This window comes from Aulonocara stuartgranti (assembly GCF_965226115.1).
Source record: "Aulonocara stuartgranti genome assembly, chromosome: 3".
Taxonomy (NCBI): Eukaryota; Metazoa; Chordata; class Actinopteri; order Cichliformes; family Cichlidae; genus Aulonocara; species Aulonocara stuartgranti.
In genome coordinates, this window is record NC_138941.1 from 34,667,263 (window position 1) to 34,688,315 (window position 21,053).

The following is a 21,053-nucleotide window of genomic DNA, read 5'->3' on the forward strand; positions in this document are numbered from 1 at the left end:
CCAGCTATTGATAACACTCTGACACTGATAACATCAGCATTGCATCCTGCATCCCGAAAGACTTGTTAGCATCGTTTTAGTCTGATGGAAATATCCACCCGTACATGTGGGTACTCTACCTAGCCAAGCCGGTGGGGCAGAACCGTCTACTGCAGATGATACCTGTGCTGACTTTGGCCCCATCAATACTGCTGGCACAGAACAGCCTTGGCATTGTTGTTCCTGTCGTTTCTCCATGCCAGTGTAGCAGCAGGTGTCACACCTGGCTGTGGTCTGGCAGTCTATTAGCCCATTGATCACCGGCTGTCCGCATGCGCAGAGAAGGAAAGTCCCTCTCAGTTTTCCTATCACTGGTTCCTGTTGCTGCAAACATGCAATCGTACACTTCCTGGAAAACACGGACTCACTCAAAAGCAGTTTTCATGCAGGCGTGCACTGAGGGTAATGCTTGCCCTTTTTTGACGATGGCTGTAGAGTGGCAAAGTTATGAGCCCTCACTGGTTTTCCATGATGAGCATAAACATAAAAGGATGTGCAAATTACACAGTTATGTTTTGGATACAAGGACAAGAACTCATAGAACTCATAGAATGCTTTTATCTTTTACTTGGGCACTGAAAGCATGTTTCAGTGAGCAACTCTGGATTCAGTATTTTGCCCCAGGCATGCACGACTGGGGTTGAACCATTAACCATCCTATTAGTTGATGCCTTGCTCTACCCTCTGAACCCCAGCTACCACAGTGAGCCACAGATGAACGTGAAGTCATAAAAACCAGGCAAAATGTATTTTATATGCCTTCTATAATTCTCAGTTTTAATTCTGATAATTTAAATCCCTATTTGAACACTGAGGGGGAACAAAAGACAATCATCTGTAATGATCCGTTTCAGTGTAAAATTCCCGTACTTGCTAACTTTGTGGAACTTTAACCACAAGTCAGAATTAATTTCCATTTTGAAGAGCTAATTATGAACATCGATTTCACCATCCATACAGCAGCCATTCAGATCATTGTCAGTTCAGATTAACTTTATTTTTTCAGGATGAAAGAAAACCTGAACCCTTGAGCCCACAGCGAGGAAATCCCACGGCTATATTTGTTTTCTTTCTTTTTGCTGCCATGGTTTTTTGTCCGCCTGTCTCCTCAGATGGAAGAGTCACTGTAAATTAGTACATAGCTATTCTGGAGCATCACATTTATGTCATGATTAACTACAGGAGGTGGACTCAGAAGGAGGCAGTCACGAGTGTGAAGGAATTTCTTGTAAACCAAAGATTACCTAAAGCTTCTGCATTTTTTTTTTACACCAAGCCTGACACACCCTTCCCAGGGATTTTAGACTCTTCCCTGTATTAAATAAGGGATCTTTTGCATGTTAGGCAAATGCTTTAACCACTACACTAGGATGCCTCTCCTTCCAAAATCCTAAATGGCAGGCGATTCTTTAGGCTAGAGGAAGGCAGACTGTACATAGTGGAAAGTATCTTGAGAATCAAGGGGAGCGAGTGACCTGACTGGGGAGTCTTCTGGATGCAGACAGGGAATAGGCAAGCAGGTAAATAAACAGGTGAGAAACCTAATTTTCTTTCTTTTCCTTTGCAAGTTTTTCGGAAGTCACTTGTAACAGGTGTGTTTCCTAAGACAAAAATATTACTCCTTAGCCACAAGCACCGGGAGAGGAACCAGAGAGAGAGGACGAAAATCCATATTATGAAGCTAATGATAAGTAATGCACACAAAAAACTAGAGCCTGATTACTGCTACTAGAGCAATAGTGGTCTGCATGAGCATGGAAGAATGAGTCGCTGTGGATGATCAGGAAATACGGGAGACAGATATGGGGACTAGAGCTGTGCGATACTCGAAATTTTGGTGTTGATTCTACACCAAGTAAATATAGGGCCAGTAAAGCCAACGCTAATACCGATACCAAGACCGATACTTGACCTTGATACGTGGCCTTATAAAGGCAGTGTATGTAGGGGAGTCATGATTTATGAGACACATTGTCAGTTTGCTGAATCTGACCATAAATGAATGACCACTCAGATATTTGAAGTTTACACAGCTACATTCTTGAGTGCAAATATGCTAAAAGTATATTTTGCGACCCAGAAAGAGTAATAAGAGTAATATTAAAACTAAGTAGCTGCAGTAGTAGTAGCTATTGTTGAAAACTGGAACTGGCTGGACCATTCTGGGATATGGTGGGTCCGGGGGATTTTCGGGAGGGGCACTGAAATTTGGGATTCTCATGGAAAAATCGGGAGGGTTGGCATGTATGTATATAATTAAACTTGACATTCAACACAAAAGGCTTATTTTGCTGTAGTTCATATTTGAGGCGAATTTGAAAAGAGAAACCTAAAATAAAATCAACTCCGCCCATCCCTACTTATGACTGAAGCACGGGACGACCTGCTGATGCCCCTCCTCCTGATCCAGCAACCTCCAACCTATAGAGAGGGAGGGAGCACATCGGTATATGTGTGGCGCCACAATGACACTATTCATGGGGTAGGAAGGGGTCACTTAATACTGAAATTGATATAAATCATGTGCGTCCACCAGATCTCATTCTGGTCGAACACTTTCTGTACAGGAGTCTTATTTTGGAGGGGTGAAGTGTTGTACAGTGTTTCCCTACTCATTAAAATCATTAAAGTCCTAAACAATCAGTGCAAAACACTGATTCAGAAGCTTTATAATACTTTTTCCTTTAATTCACCGCCTGCTTGTTTTCCTATTCACAGCATCTTCCTCTGATTTGGTGGGAAAAGGTGACATCACTGAATACCTGAGTGTCCGAGTCCTCGTTTGACTCCTCATGAACAATAACGCTGCAATCTCACCTTGATCAAAAATGTAGCTTTAAAGTACATGGCTGATGTAAAAGTGACCGGCGTCCATGGTGTTTTTCCTCACACCATGTTCCCACTGTGGCGATGTCAAAATAGAGCACGTAAGTTGTTTTTTCTTTTTAAATCGTTGCTCTGCCTCTGCACAGTCTGTGTGGGCTGTGCTGGCTAAAGTCGAAACAAACACAATTGTAGCCATGGCCAGTAGGCAGGAAGAGGCAACAGCATCTGTCGAGTGAGGCTGTTATTTGTTTACCTCAACTTCTCTGGTTTTTCTTCTCCCCAGGACACTTCTCCACCTGCTTGGAAGGAAGAAATAACACAGTCATCTGAGTGCATACTACTCACCTCATCAGCCAGGAGAGTTGGAAGCGAGTCCAGGCGATATCTCTCAGAGGCTCTCAGTCTGGCTTTTCTCCCCCCACGAGTCTTTAGTAAGCAGCCTGAGCTATCGACTTGGGCATTCATCTGTAATCATTTCTCTTATTTAGCTGAAATTGATTGAAATGAAGCACACACACAGGGGTCTAGCCGAGTAAGAGTGCCAGCTTGAACTTTGATGCACATAAAAAAAAGTCAGTGGGTGAACTTTTCTGCTCTTCAGTTTCCCCCGGGGCAATACAATCAATAAGGGTTGCAAAGCAGCTTGTTACTCCATCCACTAGGTCGTGTGGTGACGAATCATTTTACTTGGGTAAATCACAGCAAACATTACCTCTCTCTGAGTAGTTGGATGGTATAAAGCAGAGAGGCAAGGATAGTGGGAACGTCTCGTCTCTCTTTAATGTTCATTCTCATTTTTGAAGGGGGGGAAAGGATTTCTTTCCTCTAAATGCCCCATTAGTTTTATCATTTAATCCGGCCCTGTTTCATCTGTTCCTCTGCATTATTTCAGAGTCTGCTCTCCGTCCATCTTTCTGCGCAGACACGCCAAAGACGGTAAATAATGCACCGGCACAGAGCTCCTCGGAGATGAAAAACCATTAAATTAATAGTTTGCTACGCTGAATATCTGCTTTCATTATTACCTCTTCCACTACTTTTTGCTTTACTTCTCGCACACCCGTCGGTCTGAGGCCCCTGGCTCATTTCTTCTTGTCAGGTATGGATTGTGTTCCCATTATCATTTTTGCTCCTTAAGGTATGCAAGAGGCAAATGACAAGGTAACGCTGTTGCAAATGTTCCCCGTGTTTTTCATTAGCATGGCTAGACTAATGCAGGGTTTACTGACCTGGGAACAGCAGGTGTACTCCACTGCGCTGGCACCTTCAAGCGGCAGCACTTCATTAGTCGAAGCAATTACTTTTGGGCAGTCGGTGTTTCACCTGGGTTCCATGAGTGTGAATGTCTGTAACTAATTGAGAGTATGGACCTACACGGACCTACACAGGCAAGTCACACTGACCCTTGAGTGATTGTGCGGGAAAGAAAAGTTTTCTATAGTTTTAAAAGACGACTGAGGACAAAAGACCTTGATCACAGTAGTAACAAACCCTAAAATAAATATTTTAGGCACCATTTATATATATATATATGTATGAATGTGTATATATATATATATATATATACACATATATATGTATATATGTATGTATATATATATGTGTGTATATATATATATATATATATATATATATATATATATATATATATATGTGTATATATATGTATGTATATATATATATATATATGTGTATATATATGTGTGTGTATATGTATATGTGTGTATATATGTATATATATATATATATATATATATATATATATATATATATATATATATATATATATGTGTGTGTGTATATATATATATATATATATATATATATATATATATATATATATATGGGGATGTGGCGTACAACACTAGAGGCCAACTCCAAGCCCATAGCACAAGTTACCATCAAGTGCGGGATCTACCAAGGAGATGCTCTGTCCCCACTGCTGTTCTGCATAGGCCTGAACCCCCTCAGTGAGATCATTAACAAGACTGGCTACGGATACCGACTACGGAACGGAGCAGTTGTCAGCCACCTCCTGTACATGGATGACATCAAGCTGTATGCCAAGAGTGAACGAGACATCGATTCACTGATCCACACTACCAGGCTATACAGCAATGACATTGGAATGTCGTTCGGACTGGAGAAGTGTAGTCGGATGGTAACAAAGAGAGGGAAGGTAGTCAGAACTGAGGGGATTGAACTACCAGAAGGCAACATTGCAGACATAGAGGACAGTTACAAGTACCTGGGGATCCCGCAGGCAAATGGGAACCATGAAGAGGCCGCTAGAAAGGCTGCAACCACCAAGTACCTGCAGAGGGTCAGGCAAGTCCTGAGGAGTCAGCTGAATGGTAAGAACAAGATCCGGGCCATCAACACGTACGCCCTGCCCGTGATCAGGTACCCTGCTGGGGTAATAGGCTGGCCAAAGGAGGAGATAGAAGCCACTGACATAAAGACAAGAAAGCTCCTTACCATGCATGGAGGGTTTCACCCCAAATCCAGCACCCTGAGGCTGTACGCTAAGCGGAAGGAAGGGGGCCGGGGACTGGTGAGTGTCAGCACCACAGTCCAGGATGAGACAAGGAACATCCAAGAATACATTGGGAAGATGGCCCCAACTGACCGAGTGCTCAGTGAATACCTCAGGCAGCAGAAACCCAAGAAAGAGGAGGGAGACGAGGAACCATCATGGAAGGACAGGCCCCTGCACGGTATGTACCACCGGCAGATAGAGGAGGTGGCTGATATCCAGAAATCCTACCAGTGGCTGGACAAAGCTGGACTGAAAGACAGCACAGAGGCACTAATCATGGCAGCACAAGAACAAGCTCTGAGTACAAGATCCATAGAGGCTGGGGTCTATCACACCAGGCAAGACCCCAGGTGCAGGCTGTGTAAAGAGACTATCCAGCACATAACAGCAGGGTGCAAGATGCTAGCAGGCAAGGCATACATGGAACGCCATAACCAAGTGGCCGGCATAGTGTACAGGAACATCTGTGCCGAGTATAACCTAGAAGTCCCGAGGTCAAAATGGGAGATGCCCCCAAGGGTGGTGGAGAATGACCGAGCTAGGATCCTGTGGGACTTCCAGATACAGACGGACAAAATGGTGGTGGCTAACCAACCGGACATAGTGGTGGTAGACAAACAGAAGAAGACGGCCGTAGTGATCGATGTAGCGGTTCCGAATGACAGCAATATCAGGAAGAAGGAACACGAGAAGCTGGAGAAATACCAAGGGCTCAGAGAAGAGCTGGAGAGGATGTGGAGGGTGAAGGTAACGGTGGTCCCCGTGGTAATCGGAGCACTAGGTGCGGTGACTCCCAAGCTAGGCGAGTGGCTCCAGCAGATCCCGGGAAAAACATCGGAGATCTCTGTCCAGAAGAGCGCAGTCCTGGGAACAGCTAAGATACTGCGCAGGACCCTCAAGCTCCCAGGCCTCTGGTAGAGGACCCGAGCTTGAAGGATAAACCGCCCGCAGGGGCGTGCTGGGTGTTTTTATATATATATATATATATATATATATATATATATATATATATATATATATATATATATATATATATATATAGGTCCTGAGGAATGGCTTCTTAGAATAGTGTAATAAAGTCAAATGGGATCATGCACCTTAATTATCATTATAAGTTCATTAGATGCTTACAGTTGATGGTTTGGAGCATTTTTTTTACAATGACAGAAGTACTGCCTTCAGCTTCACAGAAAATTACATTTTATCAGATCCTTTCACATTTTCTGATCATTCATTAGTGTTTTAAAGTTAAAGTTTACTCCTTTTTAAAAAAAAAAAAAAAAGGTCATAATTAAGAACAATGTCGGCAGTAATTAGCAGTTACAGCCAGAAGGTATACATGTTTTATGTTTTTGAACTGCAGGGTGTATCAAAGAGAATCATCCGATCTCAGAGTGCTGTAACTCTGCAGCCATTCACCGGTAACAATCGAAACAGGAAGCAGTCATTCCGGGCAGACATTCCCAAATTTAATTCCATTACAGTCTATTTCAAACTCCAACAATCTTCATCCCCCCCTAACCCTTTGATCGCAGTTCCGATTGTGACCTGGACTTAATTTGAAGTGTTTGATTTTCCATTAAAAGCCTTACTTCCACTCCCTGTGTGCCAATCAGAATTGTAAATATGTCAAATCTTTAAGTGCATGAATTTGTTTTATTAGTTAGATTTTTCTATGTGAATATTTAATTGAGAGTATAAACTAAAAAAAATATTTTGAAGTGATTATTTTTTATTTGCTTGCTTAAACAGGTGACCTGCTGTATATACTGATAGGCTACTGGAGGGGCCTGGGATTGACATTATCATAATGAATAAAATTATGAATGGCACTGTGCTGTCAGGTTGTGACCCAGTGTGCAACACCATCTGGAAAGTATCTGATTGCCAGTCATGCATTTTTCAGCATGGCAATGATCCCAAACACACTGCCAGAACAGTGAACACACAGTAGAGCACCATCATCATTTGTATCGATCTCTCGTTACAGGTGCTGTTTGTTTTGTATTAGTCTGTAGGTTTTATAGTTACAGCTCTCTGCTTCCCTCATGTTCCCTTCTCTAGCTTTAGGTGTTCCCGTTATGTTACTTCCTGTTTTATTTTGATAGTCTTTATCTCATGTGTTCGTTTTAGTTTTACTTTCCTCAGTCTCTCCAATTGTTTGCACCTGTGAGTTCCCCGCAGCTGTGTGTTATGTACCCTTGTTTCTGCTTGTTGTCGCTTTTACTGTGTTTGCTGTGTTGTTCTGTCGTCCCCTGTGGTTCCCGAGTTCCTGGTATTTCCCCCAGCGTTTCCTCTGCTTATCCACGGACTTGTTATTTAGTTGCCTGTTACGCCTACGATTAATGTTCATCTGTATTTTGATCCTAGCCAGCTCACGACTCTGCTCTGGGCGTCCTCGTTCACCATTAACCATGACAACTATCAGTCATGGACTGACCTTTTAAGAGCCCGGACCTCAACATTATTAAAGCAGTGTGGGATCGTCTTGACAGAGAAGTCAACAAAAAACAGCCAACATCCAAAGCTGACTAAGAGAGTTCCTAGGCGATGACTTTCAAGCTTGTTAGAGTCGTACAAACTTTCTTTTGTTTTATATACTGTACTTCCATCTCTGTTTGCACATGTGCCTTTAGATTTCTCCATCTGTTTCTCATGTTCCTAGCAAAACCTAAGGAAATGTGGGTATTTTAACTTTTGCACATAGCCATAAACTAGGTTATTAAAATATGCAAACAGCAGATGCACAGACAGACATTTCAAAAATCACAAATCAGTCAGATGGGCTAACATTGCGAACACAGAAAGGAGCACAGTTCCTACTTCTTTATTTTTACTTTTTTGGAATCAGATTTGGCTTTAGGGTCAAAGCTGTTGAATTATCACCTCAGCGGTGAGTGAATCCTAAACTGAGAGGCTGTCGGCTAGGGGCCTGTTCCTGTAAATGCTCTCACTCTCTTGCAGTAGTGCCGTGTCATACTCCATACCAAGGAAACACAGGGGCAGTAATGCCAATACTGATGCCGATACTTTTAACCTGTAATGTAGGGGAGAGCTTTTCAGATTCTGAGCACATTTGACAAATAAATCACTGTGAGCTTTACTTTCCAAAATAATTAGCTAAATGTGCCTGTCTCTGAAGTACCTTGGGTCAAATGTGTGTTTTCCGCCTGTTTAAGGCAATAAAAAAATAGACATGACAGTCATTACAAAAAGGCTCAGACATTTTTCATCGTGCATGTTTAAAGTACAGTTTTTCATTCCCAACATTACAATTAATTTAACACAGTTCAGTAGGATACACGCTGAACTAAGAGGACAGGGTCAAAGTATCGACCATCTAGCACTAGTATCGATCTGATACCAATATCATCTATCTTACACCCCATGTTATTCAAAAACCTGACTGGGCATCATGTAGTAGCTGGCAATTGTCTGACATTAAAACATTACTGGACAGCAGCCTTCACATGAACTATATATAATATAATATAATATAATATAATATAATATAATATAATATAATATCTTTGGGCTACAAGGAAGAAAAAAACGTTTTGCTGAGGTGTTTCCGGATCAGTTATAAAATATCACCCTCTATATTTGTCTGTGAGACCTCTATATTTATTTCCTGACTACCTTCTCGGTAAACACCCATCTCATCTCCGTATTTATATCCTCCCAGTGCACCTTTGGCATTACTCTTTATCTACACAATAATAAACTCTTACGTCTCCTTGTTACCTAATTATATGGTTGCTGTAAAACCCTACGGTCGACGCGCATAGCTGCATATCCCATGTGACGCCTTCGGCTGATTATCAACAACATCATCAACGTTTTCACTTTGGCTCTGTCTCGGTAAATAAATGCTCTCCCCGTGATCCCATCTGGTCTCAAACCGCTCTCATCGCAGCTCGACTTATTAAAATAAAGATGAATGTTTCCGACTAATGAGATCATGAATAATTTCAGCTCAGTCAACAGGTGACCAAATTTGAAAGTTTGCTGCGAGGCACCCCGCGAGACAAACGCGCACAATGCCACAACAAGGGAAGCCAAATGTAAGGCCAGTGCTCCCGTTCACCCTCTCTCGCCTCTCCGGGTGACTGAGACAGGACTACAAGACGCAGACATATGCGCTCTGCTGCGGGCCTCGGCTTTAAGGGAGCGCGCTGTGCAATGTGCACCACCTGTGCGCTTACCGGCTGTAGCTACAGTCGCTACGACAGGCTCAGCGGAGGTCATTTGCATACTTTATGATTCCAGGTAAAAGGGGACAGCGATCATGAGAGACAGGCGGGGAATGAGAGAGAGAGAGATTGCAAAAGGCTTTCTGCGTCAGTCATAAGGGCTGCCAGTTAAAACTGCTCTTAATCCATCTGTAAGCCCCAAGATGTGCTGATGGGTGAAAGCCAAGCAACTTTGAGGTAGGTTACTTCTTCTTTCTGAGAGGGTGAGAGTTTGTTTTTCCTCTAACAGGACACGTGTTTTGTGATGCTGTCTTTCTGGTGTTCTTCTGCGGGTTTTTTTCTTTTTCTTTTTTTGTAGCTTGCTCTCTCTACTCCCGAGGCTAGCCCAGGCTCAGACTCTGGGAAGCCAAACACACTCCTCTCCTTTTTATTCCCCCTCCTGTCTTGCCTGCAGCGGATAAAACAGAGCGCCCAGAGAAGCGATTATCTTAGTGGGGAAAAAATAATAATAAACTCTTCTGGAGGCTGGCTACATTTAAAATGTCAATAAAGAGGGCTGAGTAGGATATAAGGGATTACAGTTTATACCTATTTGGGGGGTTTTGTTTTACATAATAACCAAATAACATGAAATACTTGCTGTTTAGTGTTTGGTGTCAGGGAACTTAAACGTCCTCATCCTACAGGTGGACAGATCGAATATCATAGTATCGATACCACCACTGCTATTGGTATTATATTGATCAATACTTTGTTTGTATACTCCAAGTTCAGTATGTAGCCCACTGAAATCATGGCACACTGCTCTCCGCTACATAAGCTGCTTTTATAAAGAAAAAGTATCGGTATTGGTATCAGCATACTGACCCTGCATTTATTCTGTATTGATGTCAGATTGATACCACAATTTGCAGGATGGCACAGCACTAGCGTAACAGCTGAGTTAAAAGGGAGTCAAAGTGAACTTTAACCCATGCTGAGCAACCTTACTCCCATGCTAATGATTTACTCAGTGCCAGGGCTGCTTCGACAGCCAGCGAGCTAAGTATAAGCAATGCCGCATAGCGTGCACCTTTGTACGTGTCTTAATGAGTCATTTAAGCGCCAGCGATTACTGTTTTTTAATTCATCAGTTTAATTTATATCTAATGAATGAGTAATCAGGGCCTGAAAATGACTGACAAGTTGATCCGAGTAGATGAGAGCTTAGAAGTATTACTTCCCTCTAACTAATTACATGTAATGACCGCTTTAATATCAGTAATAGCGTTCTGACTTATAATCAGTTTGACAGCTTAAGGTTTGTGTGAATAAAGGGAGTAATTGGTGCAAAAATCAGATGCAGGTTAAACAGGTGAACAAAAAATGTTTTGTCCAGCGTGCAGATCACAAGGACGTAAAAAAGTTTTCAGAAGAAGTTGTTAAAAGAAAACTTGATGTAAACTAGCACTGCAATCCCACTGATGCCATCAGCAAAACCCCTGATTAGGCTGATCATTTCAATTTAAGCCATCTGTGTTAGAAGGATACACTCAGTGCCTACTTTGCTCTCTAGTTTACAGTTTTAGAAATGACTTGATTTATTGTGGCACAGATTATACAAGGTGCTGTAAACATTCCTGAGAGATTTGTGTTTATGTGGACAGATGTGAATCTCGTGCTCCGCCACAAATCTACCGGAGGTTTCTTTCTGGTAAAAGGAAGTTTTTCCTTCCCACTGTTGCCAAAGCGCTTGCTCATAGGGGGTCATATGAATGTTGTGTTGTGTGATTAATAGGGCTCCTTTCCAATAATGTAGCGTCTTGACCTTGTGATAAAAGGCACCTTGAGGTGACTCGTCTTGTTATTTGGCGCTATATAAAAGACCAAAACACAAACATCTTCTGATGATGCAGAGCTGAGCTCTTTCTTTGAAGTGTGTGCTTTATTTATTCTCAGAAAATAGCTTGTCAAGCTAATTCTGCAACAGCATACTCATGTCAAAACATCTTCTAAAGCAAAGGCATAATGGGTAGATGTCCTTGTCAGCCTAGTAAGTAAATAGATGTGTAGTGCTTTTTCTTCTTCTCTTTATAATAGATTCTCTCTTTACAGTGTGCCGACTGTAGAGAGAAGTATTTCGTTTATTTAGTGCATCATACTGATATTATCTTATCCAGAGTGTTCCAGAAGGGCTCATTATTTACATCTGATGTTGAGTTCTTTTCCTAACATCTAACGCTGTGCTGCGTGTAAGGAGACCGACCTTGCTGCAGTTTTCAGAAGCTTATGTGTACAACTGTGAGCAGTGGGGTCAAGAATCTCTTTTAATACAGTCCAGTAGGGCTCTCTACTTACATTGCTGAGATTTCTATGTGTGGCTCTAAAAGAAAATTAAGATCCATTTTTGGGTCGCTTGGCAGAGCTGGCACAGGGACAGGCAGGAGACTTGCCTGAGGGAGAGCACAGGGAGGGGACTACTTGCTGGTGAGGTGCAGTGTTAGAGTGATAGCAATGCAAAGAGAAATGGCAGATTCTTGCAGCTTCATCACTTCGATCCTTGTGTCCTACAGCTGGATATAGGTTAACAGGTGAAGGCCAGATGGGTCTTCATCCTTGCATCCGCACGTTATGCCGTTTGTATTGGAAATATGCGGAAATATGTACTAGTTATTACAGCAGGCAGGACTAAAAGCAACAAAACTAAGGTTTTGGCATTTGCAGCTAGTGTTAATACATCAAGCCGATTGGGAAAAGGAAAGATGTATACATTTATACATCTGGCTAAACGTAATGCAGTCTGACATAGTAGTTCTCCGGAAGCTAAAGCAGCCACCTTGAAATTATTCCAAACTCTATCAAGGTTATAATGTTTTAAACAGTTTTATAGAGGTGTTAATTCCATTTTGCAAGATGTACTTGCAAGACGCTGTTAAATTGCATTGCATTACAGAGAGAGGTAATATAAATGGGATGGCAGAAATGTTCGTCAGTGCAACACAAAACACCTGAACAGGAATACAAACGATAACCTCCAAAGCGTGCACAGAGTTTGATAATGTGCATTGATCTGACGAAGGTGTTTTGTTTTGTTAGTGTTTTGAAAGACAGTGAGATCATCAACCTTGAGCTAAAATGACCAAGACTGGAGACAAGCAGCTTGAGAGCCCAGGGTTTCTGTGACTCTCAAACTCACAATGCAACAAATGGAAGCCCTGCATTTAGCAGCGTTTTAAGGGGAGAAAAGAGGTTTTGGAGCATTCTGAGGATATGAATGGACCAAGGAGAAGTGGATTATGGAGTGGCTTTAAAAGTTTCTGTGGACATTTTAATGTTGTCTTTTACCGTGAAACTGGGTCTGAATCCATTGTAGTCGCCATGAATTCAAACTGCAGTTTTCTGTGAAGCAGGTAGAATAAAACGTTTCAGTCCTTTTATGGATGTTGAGTAAAAGTTGAGTGCACCTCAAGTGCAGAACTGTTGATAAAAGAAACCGTTTACCCAGGTTACTTTTTTGGGCGGGGGGAGACTGACGTTATGATGCTACTACATGTGATAATGCTTTCCTCAGCTATCAGTAATGTAGGTATTGCAGTATGATACCCACATTAACGAGATCACCACAATATAGCTATTCTGTCATACTCGATACAAAGCAATATCTGTCATGTCATTGCGCCTTAAAAAAACAGGAACCAGGTATTGTGTATGCATTCACTGCCAGCTGGGTCACTCTTTTAAATGTTACCCTCTTTCATCACGAGACGTTGTGACTGGCAAATCAAATTGTGTGGGAATTTATTGAGCTTGTGCATGATTTAAGAAAATCACAAGTGTATTGACAACTCCATCATAACAGCAAATAGTACAACATATTTTCTAGTGCTGTCAGCGTTAATCTCGTTAAAATGACATTAACGCCATAGCCGCATTAACACGGCAAATCGGCGCTAACGCATTGACGAGCTAACTGAGCTAACTGCGCTAACGCATTGACGAGCTAACTGAGCTAACTGCGCTAACGCGTTGATGCCGTGCAGCCCCACGCACCGGGCGATCCACGCTAACTCGCTAACGGAGATTTGCCGTGTTAATGCAGTTACGTCATTTTAACGAGATTAACGCTGACAGCGCCAGTATTTTCATATAACAAATAATAATTAAAAACAATGTGCTGCAAAATCTGAATCAAAGCAACACATGCATGTTCAAAATGTGTACGTGTAAAGACATACAAACAAAATCAGCCATATAGTTAGACATTCATTCCAAACTATACACTTCCATACACACAAACAGATTGAAACTATAGCTCATAATTAAGGGGAAGAGATGGAAATGGAAAGTAAAAATTCGGCTTTGTGAAGAAGGACATAAATTTTAGACTTTTAGCTGCATTTTCACTAGTCTCAAATAAATACAGGGCCAATACTTTTAACTGATAAAGGCATCTTATGTAAAACGGAGCAGTGTGTCGTGATTTATGAGAATCGTCATCAATTTGCCAAATCTGAACACAGTTTAATGACCACTAAATCACTGTGATTTTTAATTAGTTAATACAAGAAAACTCAGCTTTCAGTTTTCATGCATTTTTAAGCTGCGACAGAAAGTGCCTGTCTCTAAAGCACTTTCTGTTGTTTAAATGTGCTGTATAAAAACATTATTATTATTCTTTTTTTAAAAGTTCATGTTAGACATATTTTTTTTATTATCAGAAACTAATAAAAATATTCCATTAATTTATTTGGAATATATTTATTCATTTTTATTTTTATTTATCTTTCTTGACCTCACTGTCTCTGCCTTTACCTGCAACAATGCTTGTGATCAGTGTGTGAATAGGCAGTGCACGTAAGCTGTAAACAAATTTCCCTTTTGTGGGATGAATAAAGTTATCTCAATTTGAATGTTAGTTATTGATTTGGTATCGATACTATCAGTAGTTTGATCGTCCTCCCACCCTAATAAAAATGTGTTTTGAGGAGTTGTTTAAAACAAATCAACAAGCTCAGAGTGTGATCGCCTCTGGTTTCAAAATCAAAGCGCGGGACGGTTAGGAGATAGAGCGTCAGAGAGGTCTCAAAAGCTGTGAATATGAACAGAGGCCTGTCCTTGTGGAGCTTTATATGTTAATAATCCGATTTTCATAAGGGGGAATCTGCACCAACTGGAGACGAGCCATGGAGCACTGAGAGATCCAGGCGGGAGAAGATTAAAATGTACTAAATCAATACTTTCCCCCACTCTCAGTGTTTTGCATCACAAAGCTGTGATTATGAAGTCAGAGTTTTTTCTTCTATATTCAAATGTGATCCAAAATTGCAGGTGTCAGTTTTAAGGATCCTTTGAACACCTTTGATAAGCTTTAATTGAGTGCTCCCCTGTTATCTTGATATAGCGCTATCTCTTTGAACACCAGTGATTGGTGTATTGGTGTCTAATGGAGTAAAGCAGCACGATTGAGGCGACGTGCTTGTCGGTGTAGCAGCTGCACTTAATACAAATAGTACCTTTTCCCCAGACTTGCCTTCTCCGCTGTATGATTTCCCGCTGTAGCAAAGTTGTATGGAGCTTGCGATCGAGATACTTGGAGGGGAAAAAAGACGGATTGGACAAAGGAGCGCAGGGACCATTATACCCTTCACAAGGCTATGGCGACCCCCTTGTAACTGATGTTGCAGTCATTTGCTGCTGTCCTCTGCTCTCATGCTCTATGACAAATATCTGTTTTCTCTTTCCATCATCCTAAGGGCTGAAATAATGCACTTTGCTGTCCCTACTCCCCAAATGCCAGGCATGCATCAGCACTTATATCCTCTCAATACGCTCCTTTCTTTTTCTTCTTTTCCTTTTTTCCCCCAGCGCTGTATTCTTTCCCTTTTCTCTCATTCCTTGATTTTTTTTCTTGGGGCTTTCTTTGGAGCTAATGATACAGCGAAAAGCTGATGCCGGCGCCTGATGGCCGTAGTCTTGTGAAGACAAAAAAATAAAAAGAGAAAGAACTCATTTCAATTATTCTTTGTGCTCCAAGTCGTAGATTAAAATGATGATCTGGAAAACACTTCACTTGTATGGTTTTTGTTCTCCGGAGAACTGTGTTCGCTGTGTTTCGCAACACTGCGGCTGCAATGCAAATCACAATCAGACTCCTCTCTTGTTACTTGTTATCTCTTCTTTAGATGTGGGATCGGAAGAGACTCCTTGAGCTCGGGCTTTTCCACAACGCTCACCCACACACGCCGTCTTTCACAGACAAATCTCTCTCTCTTTGTTTCTTTTTCCTAGATACCAATGCAATTCACACACACAGATTTTTCTGACATATGGCTCAAGTCTATTCTGAGAGATGTTGTTTACCCTTCATGCCTGACGTGATTTCAGATTGGAGGTGGTGCCAAGCTGTCCTTCTCCTGCGTGCTACATATGAAGGCGAGGCTTGAAAGGTGGGCGAGACAAATCGACAGACCAATTACGAAAGCATTTGATGCACTCAAGTGCCCATGCGTGCTCTAGGCCTCCGTGTCATGACCGAGGTCATCGGGCGCTTGTAGAGGTCCGAAACGATCTCCTTAAAAATACACACGAACCGTGAAATATTGAGCAGCGCACTACAAGAAAAACTGCTTGCGTGTCTGATCGTAATCCATTTATCTCTGAACAATATGGATAGTTTGCCAGCAGCAGTAACGGCGTGATTCACTTAAATTGCCCTCTATAATAATATAACTTGGCATTGGTGGAAAAACTGAATTTAAGTGAGGAGATTCTGTGCTTCCTCTCACCAATATTCTCTAACTGATTATCGAATGGCCTTGAGCGCTCCCATTCTTTTGCCCATTAGAGCACTTATTTGGGCGTTTGGAAGGCCGCATCCATTTTCTCATGACGGTAAATAAAACATCCATGAAGTAGCATTAAATAATGTAGACGCATGTGGAGGAGATGGAACCTGTGCAGGAGGAGGAACTGGAGCGTTAACAGGTGGCACATTTGTCAGGACTACCCGTGGGCTAAAAGGCTCATCCGAATCCCTGCCTTCCTCACCTAGGGCAGGTGCCTGGGTCTTAAATGTCTTCACAGAACATGAGATGAAGTGCTCGGAAACATGTTTTGAGCACAGATGGGTAACATAACATGGGTGTTAAATATTAATACATTTCTCTGACTCAACACGTACAGATATGTGTGTGTGCCTGTCGTTTAACTGGCAAATACGTGTTTGGAAAATGTCATTTCGGGCACAAGGATAGGAAATTTGCTTAGTTTTTGCATTTGGTGGTTTGGACTGCAAGAATACAAAACTAAACTAGGAGGTACTTGAAACTAAACAAGCGGGCAGAACAGGCTGCTGGTGAATGAGAGATATCGCGACAAGGAAGAAGTGAAAACAAGGGGCTTAAATACTCACAAGATCATCAAGACACAGCTGGGAAAGACGAGGCGCAGCTGAACAGAATCAACTAAGAAGCAAGAGGGAAGCAAAACTGGACACAAACACACTCAGAGCGTGAGACTACCAAAATAAAACAGAAAACACACATTGAATTTGACAAAGTAAGGTCAAAGTAAGCATGAAAAGGCAAAACTTGACTTAAATATTATATAACAGAAACACAGACTGGGCATGGGGGAACAGAGAGCCAGAAACATTTGAGAATAACAAAGAAAAATATGAATACAAAATGATTAAAACCTAAACAAAGCAAAGGTAATATTTACACTGAAAACTACAACAAGGTCAAATGGGAAACATTAAACAGAAAAATGAGTCAGAAAATGCAGGACAGCCGGGAGTCAACTGCTTAAGATTAAAACTGACACTGAAACGTTTAAAAGTTACATTTTCAAACAGTAAAAACGAAACCGAAATAACAAAGTCCACTCTGGCAACTAAACTGAAAGTAAACTGAAAACAAAAGAAATTCAAAATTAAATAATAAAAAAAGAAAACTACGTTGAAAATCCAAAACTATAGCTTTCGGGCATCAGGATACGTCTGTCTGCTGTCTTCTTTTTTTTTTGGATCACCCGTCACTACTTATTCTAGAGCAGGGGTGTCAAACATAAGGTCCACGGGCCAGAATCGCCCTGCCAATCAGCCCAAAGGACACCTTTGGAAAATGTGAAGAATGACATAAATTTTAGACATTTAGCTGCATTTTCACAAGTCCTATGCAGTTAAAGCAGTATTTCATTGCCATGTACAAAACAACAACAACAACAAAATCTGAGATGCTGAAATTGCTCTTCTGTCCTTATATTAAAATATCTCAGGTGTTAGTTAACGTTTAGTTAACGTTCAGTCGTCCGGGCTTCTTAACATCAAAGCGGACGTCACAGGGTCCACAGTGCAAAATGACTTTGACGTCCCAGTCCTAGAGTGTTGGTTGGGTTTTACTCACACGTAACAGATTTGTACTCGAACTGTGCTCAAAGTCAAGGTCACATTTGTGGATTTACAGGCGATTTATAGGCAGTTACCTTGGATGGATTGCGGTCCTGATAAGATGTTGGATCGCTGCCATTCTGGTTTCTTGGTTCTTTTGTTGTGTTTTTAAGTATCTTACCCACATATTTTCCCCATGTTTTCGACATCTGGTCATCTTCATCACTGCTTGTCTTATCTTGATTTCCCATTTCTTAAACTGTGTGCCCAGAGTTCATTCAGTTTCACCTGTAAAGTTCTGTTTTTTTACTATCCTACCTTTCCACTCGTGGCCTGTCAGTCCACCTGTTTGCTTATCGCCTGTGTTCATCGCTCATGCAAACAGTCACACCAGCGTGATGGAGCAAGTTTGTCATCAACACCTGCAGAAAGTTTTGCATATGGGCCCTTACCTTTTGTAACTATGATACTGTAGGTGTATAAGTATTAAATATGTTTGCATTTAAGAAAAATGCAGAATAAATAAATTATTAATATATTATGGAAAAATGTTACATGTTTATTTCATGTATTGTTTGTAAATGTTTACAGATGATGTATGACTTCATCAGTAAAGTTGTCACATTATGCAGTGTGCTCTCTAACAGAAAATCATGTATGTGTGAGTCCTCCGCTGTTTTCTTTTAATATATTATAAATGTTTATGTTAAATGTGTGCGTGCCCAGCTGCTGCGGTTATATGTGTAGTCAAATTGACCATTCTTACATTAATTGCTCGCATAAAAACTGTAAATTGATGTAGAAACGCAGGCTAATGCCCGTACGTAGGAATCCGTAGGCATATGTTACACCTGAGCATGTGCCTTTTCTTTGAACGCATGAAACTAAGCGGACTGATTCGGATGCCACGACGAGCAGATAAATTAACTGTAGTCAGTGGGAGGACTGTCAGCTGTGGAGTTTTTAATAAAGGTCATACTTGATGTAGCAGTGTAAAAATGACACAGCAGACCTATTTGTTTATTATCTGTGTAATCAGGGGTGAGTAGATAGTAAAATATGTAATAAATATTTTATGGCAGTCTTTGGTCCACATGAAAAGTGATGCAGTTGCCCATGTATTTTTCCCCCCTGACTTTTATTGTTCTCTGGTCACTAAAGAGACTGATTAATAGACAGGGAATTTGCACAAGTGTAGTCAATGAGGCAAAGACTAGAGTCTACGTTCCTCCTTTAAAGGCAAAACAACAGCAAAAAAAGAGATTTTGCTTTGATATACTTGTTTAATAAGCAGTATATATAAAACACCCTCACGGTCCTTAATAAAGACTCTTTGACTGCTAGACCCGAACTGCGTAACCTCCACGAGCTGAGCCCCCATCCTGAGATGTGCTGAGTGTAGGTGATAATAATTCTTAGAACAGGTGCTGCACCATAAGCCCCAAGGCCTGGGGAAGTGAATGATTAGTGGCACTCCCCCAAGATGCATTGCTCTTCTGTATTAAAACCAAACTCTGCCTTTTATTCCCTCCAGGGTTTATTAAGTGGGCCAGTTGCCATAGCGACGCTTTGGCAGGATATTGCCAGGATAAGCCGTAATGGGTCTCCTGACGCAGTTCACTCTGCTCCTGTGGAAGAACTTCACTCTACGGAAGAGACAAAAGGTACACTTCTGTGCACTAACACCACCACCACCACCGCTTTGCAAATCAACCTATATCTGCTAAAATTGGTCAGCAATGGAGAGAAAATGAGGATGTGGTCCCAGGGTTGTGTTATCAAGGGCGACTAAGTTATTCATGGGAAGGAAAGGTAATAGGAGGGATTTACTAGGAAAATTGTCTACTATAGAAGTAAGCCCCTTTAACTCTCCCCTTAGAGAACAAGAACAATCTTACCTTAATGCCGACCAATTCAAAGTGTCACCTTCAATTTTTGGTGATCCATCTCCTGTGCATGTTATGTCACATTGGCTGGATTTTACTTCTAACAAAGCCAGTCTTTGGCCCAGTGGAAATGAATAGGGAGTGACAAATGTTAAACACTTTGTTTGAAGGGCAAATTTTCTTTCTGTTCTCCAACGAACGACCTGACCACTGTTACCCATAAAGAGTAGTGTCATTACAGTTTACGAAAACATGACCACACAATTAAAGGTTATTCATTTTCACTTTTCAAGCAATACGCCAAATTTTCTTTCTCATATCTCTGCTGCCCTCGGATTTAAGTACAGAAGGGAACTACTATCACTGACTACAGTTCAGCTGACATTTTTGCTGTTTTCATTCCTTCACTGACAGACACGTCCACCGCTTCACCTTAAGCTGTTAGGTTTTTTAGGTGTTGTGCATTCATGAGCATTTTCAGCACTTTAAGTGCTCATAAAGGGACTCAACTTAACATCAGATGTTTTCAGCAATTACACCTCGTCTGATTTCACCTGCTTTTGCTTCTTATGTTAAGTCAGCACTTCAAGCTTGTTATCAAGTTATGATAACAACAAGTGTGGCCAGCTGTAATGTCACTATAGAGACACTATAGAGACCAATTCCAATTTCCAATTATTTTCCAAGTGTGTCATGCCAATAAGAATTTGCCACTATAACAAAGCAAAATCTACTTTTCTTAAATGCTAAATATTCTTTTCAAATTAAAAAAAGTTATGAAACTTAAACTTTAACTGTTACAGGACTTAAACTGTAAAGTTACAGGATCTTCTCTCATTGAAACAACTCAGTCAATCAATCAAATCTTTATTTCAAACATTTATGTAACAAGTGCTCATACACATTAAAAAAAACCCCACATAAATGCCAAGTCGAAGACGAACAACAAAATATTGACCATTTCCTGTTTGAAAGGGACGAGGAGGACGCAAATGCTGTTTCCTACCCCTATCTGGCTCATCTTATATATCTGTTTTGTTTTGGCACTTACCACACAAGACACTTTATCCATTTCAAGAGTTAGCAGCTGAATTTTTCTTGAAAATTGTGCACACTTCTCTTGAAGCATTTCTAATTTAAGTAAAAATAATAAAGCTTTAGATTTATAAGAAACAATATCAGAATTCTTTTCATATGAATGC

At 41.1% G+C, this 21,053-nt stretch overlaps 1 protein-coding gene across 4 annotated transcripts in view; it reads left to right on the forward strand.

Moving 5' to 3' along the window:
- Positions 1–21,053, forward strand: part of LOC309703378 (phospholipid-transporting ATPase ABCA1) — a 233,889-nt gene that overhangs the window by 32,037 nt on the left and 180,799 nt on the right. For 2 of the 4 annotated variants that reach the window (XM_082528159.1, XM_082528160.1), the window contains exon 3: positions 19,500–19,629. In XM_082528159.1, coding sequence (XP_082384285.1) covers positions 19,564–19,629 — 66 coding nt within the window. In that variant the 5' untranslated portion in view covers positions 19,500–19,563. Of the gene's footprint in view, positions 1–9,282; positions 9,835–19,499; positions 19,630–21,053 lie in introns of those variants that run through there. The other 2 variants (XM_082528157.1, XM_082528158.1) reach the window with 2 other exon arrangements.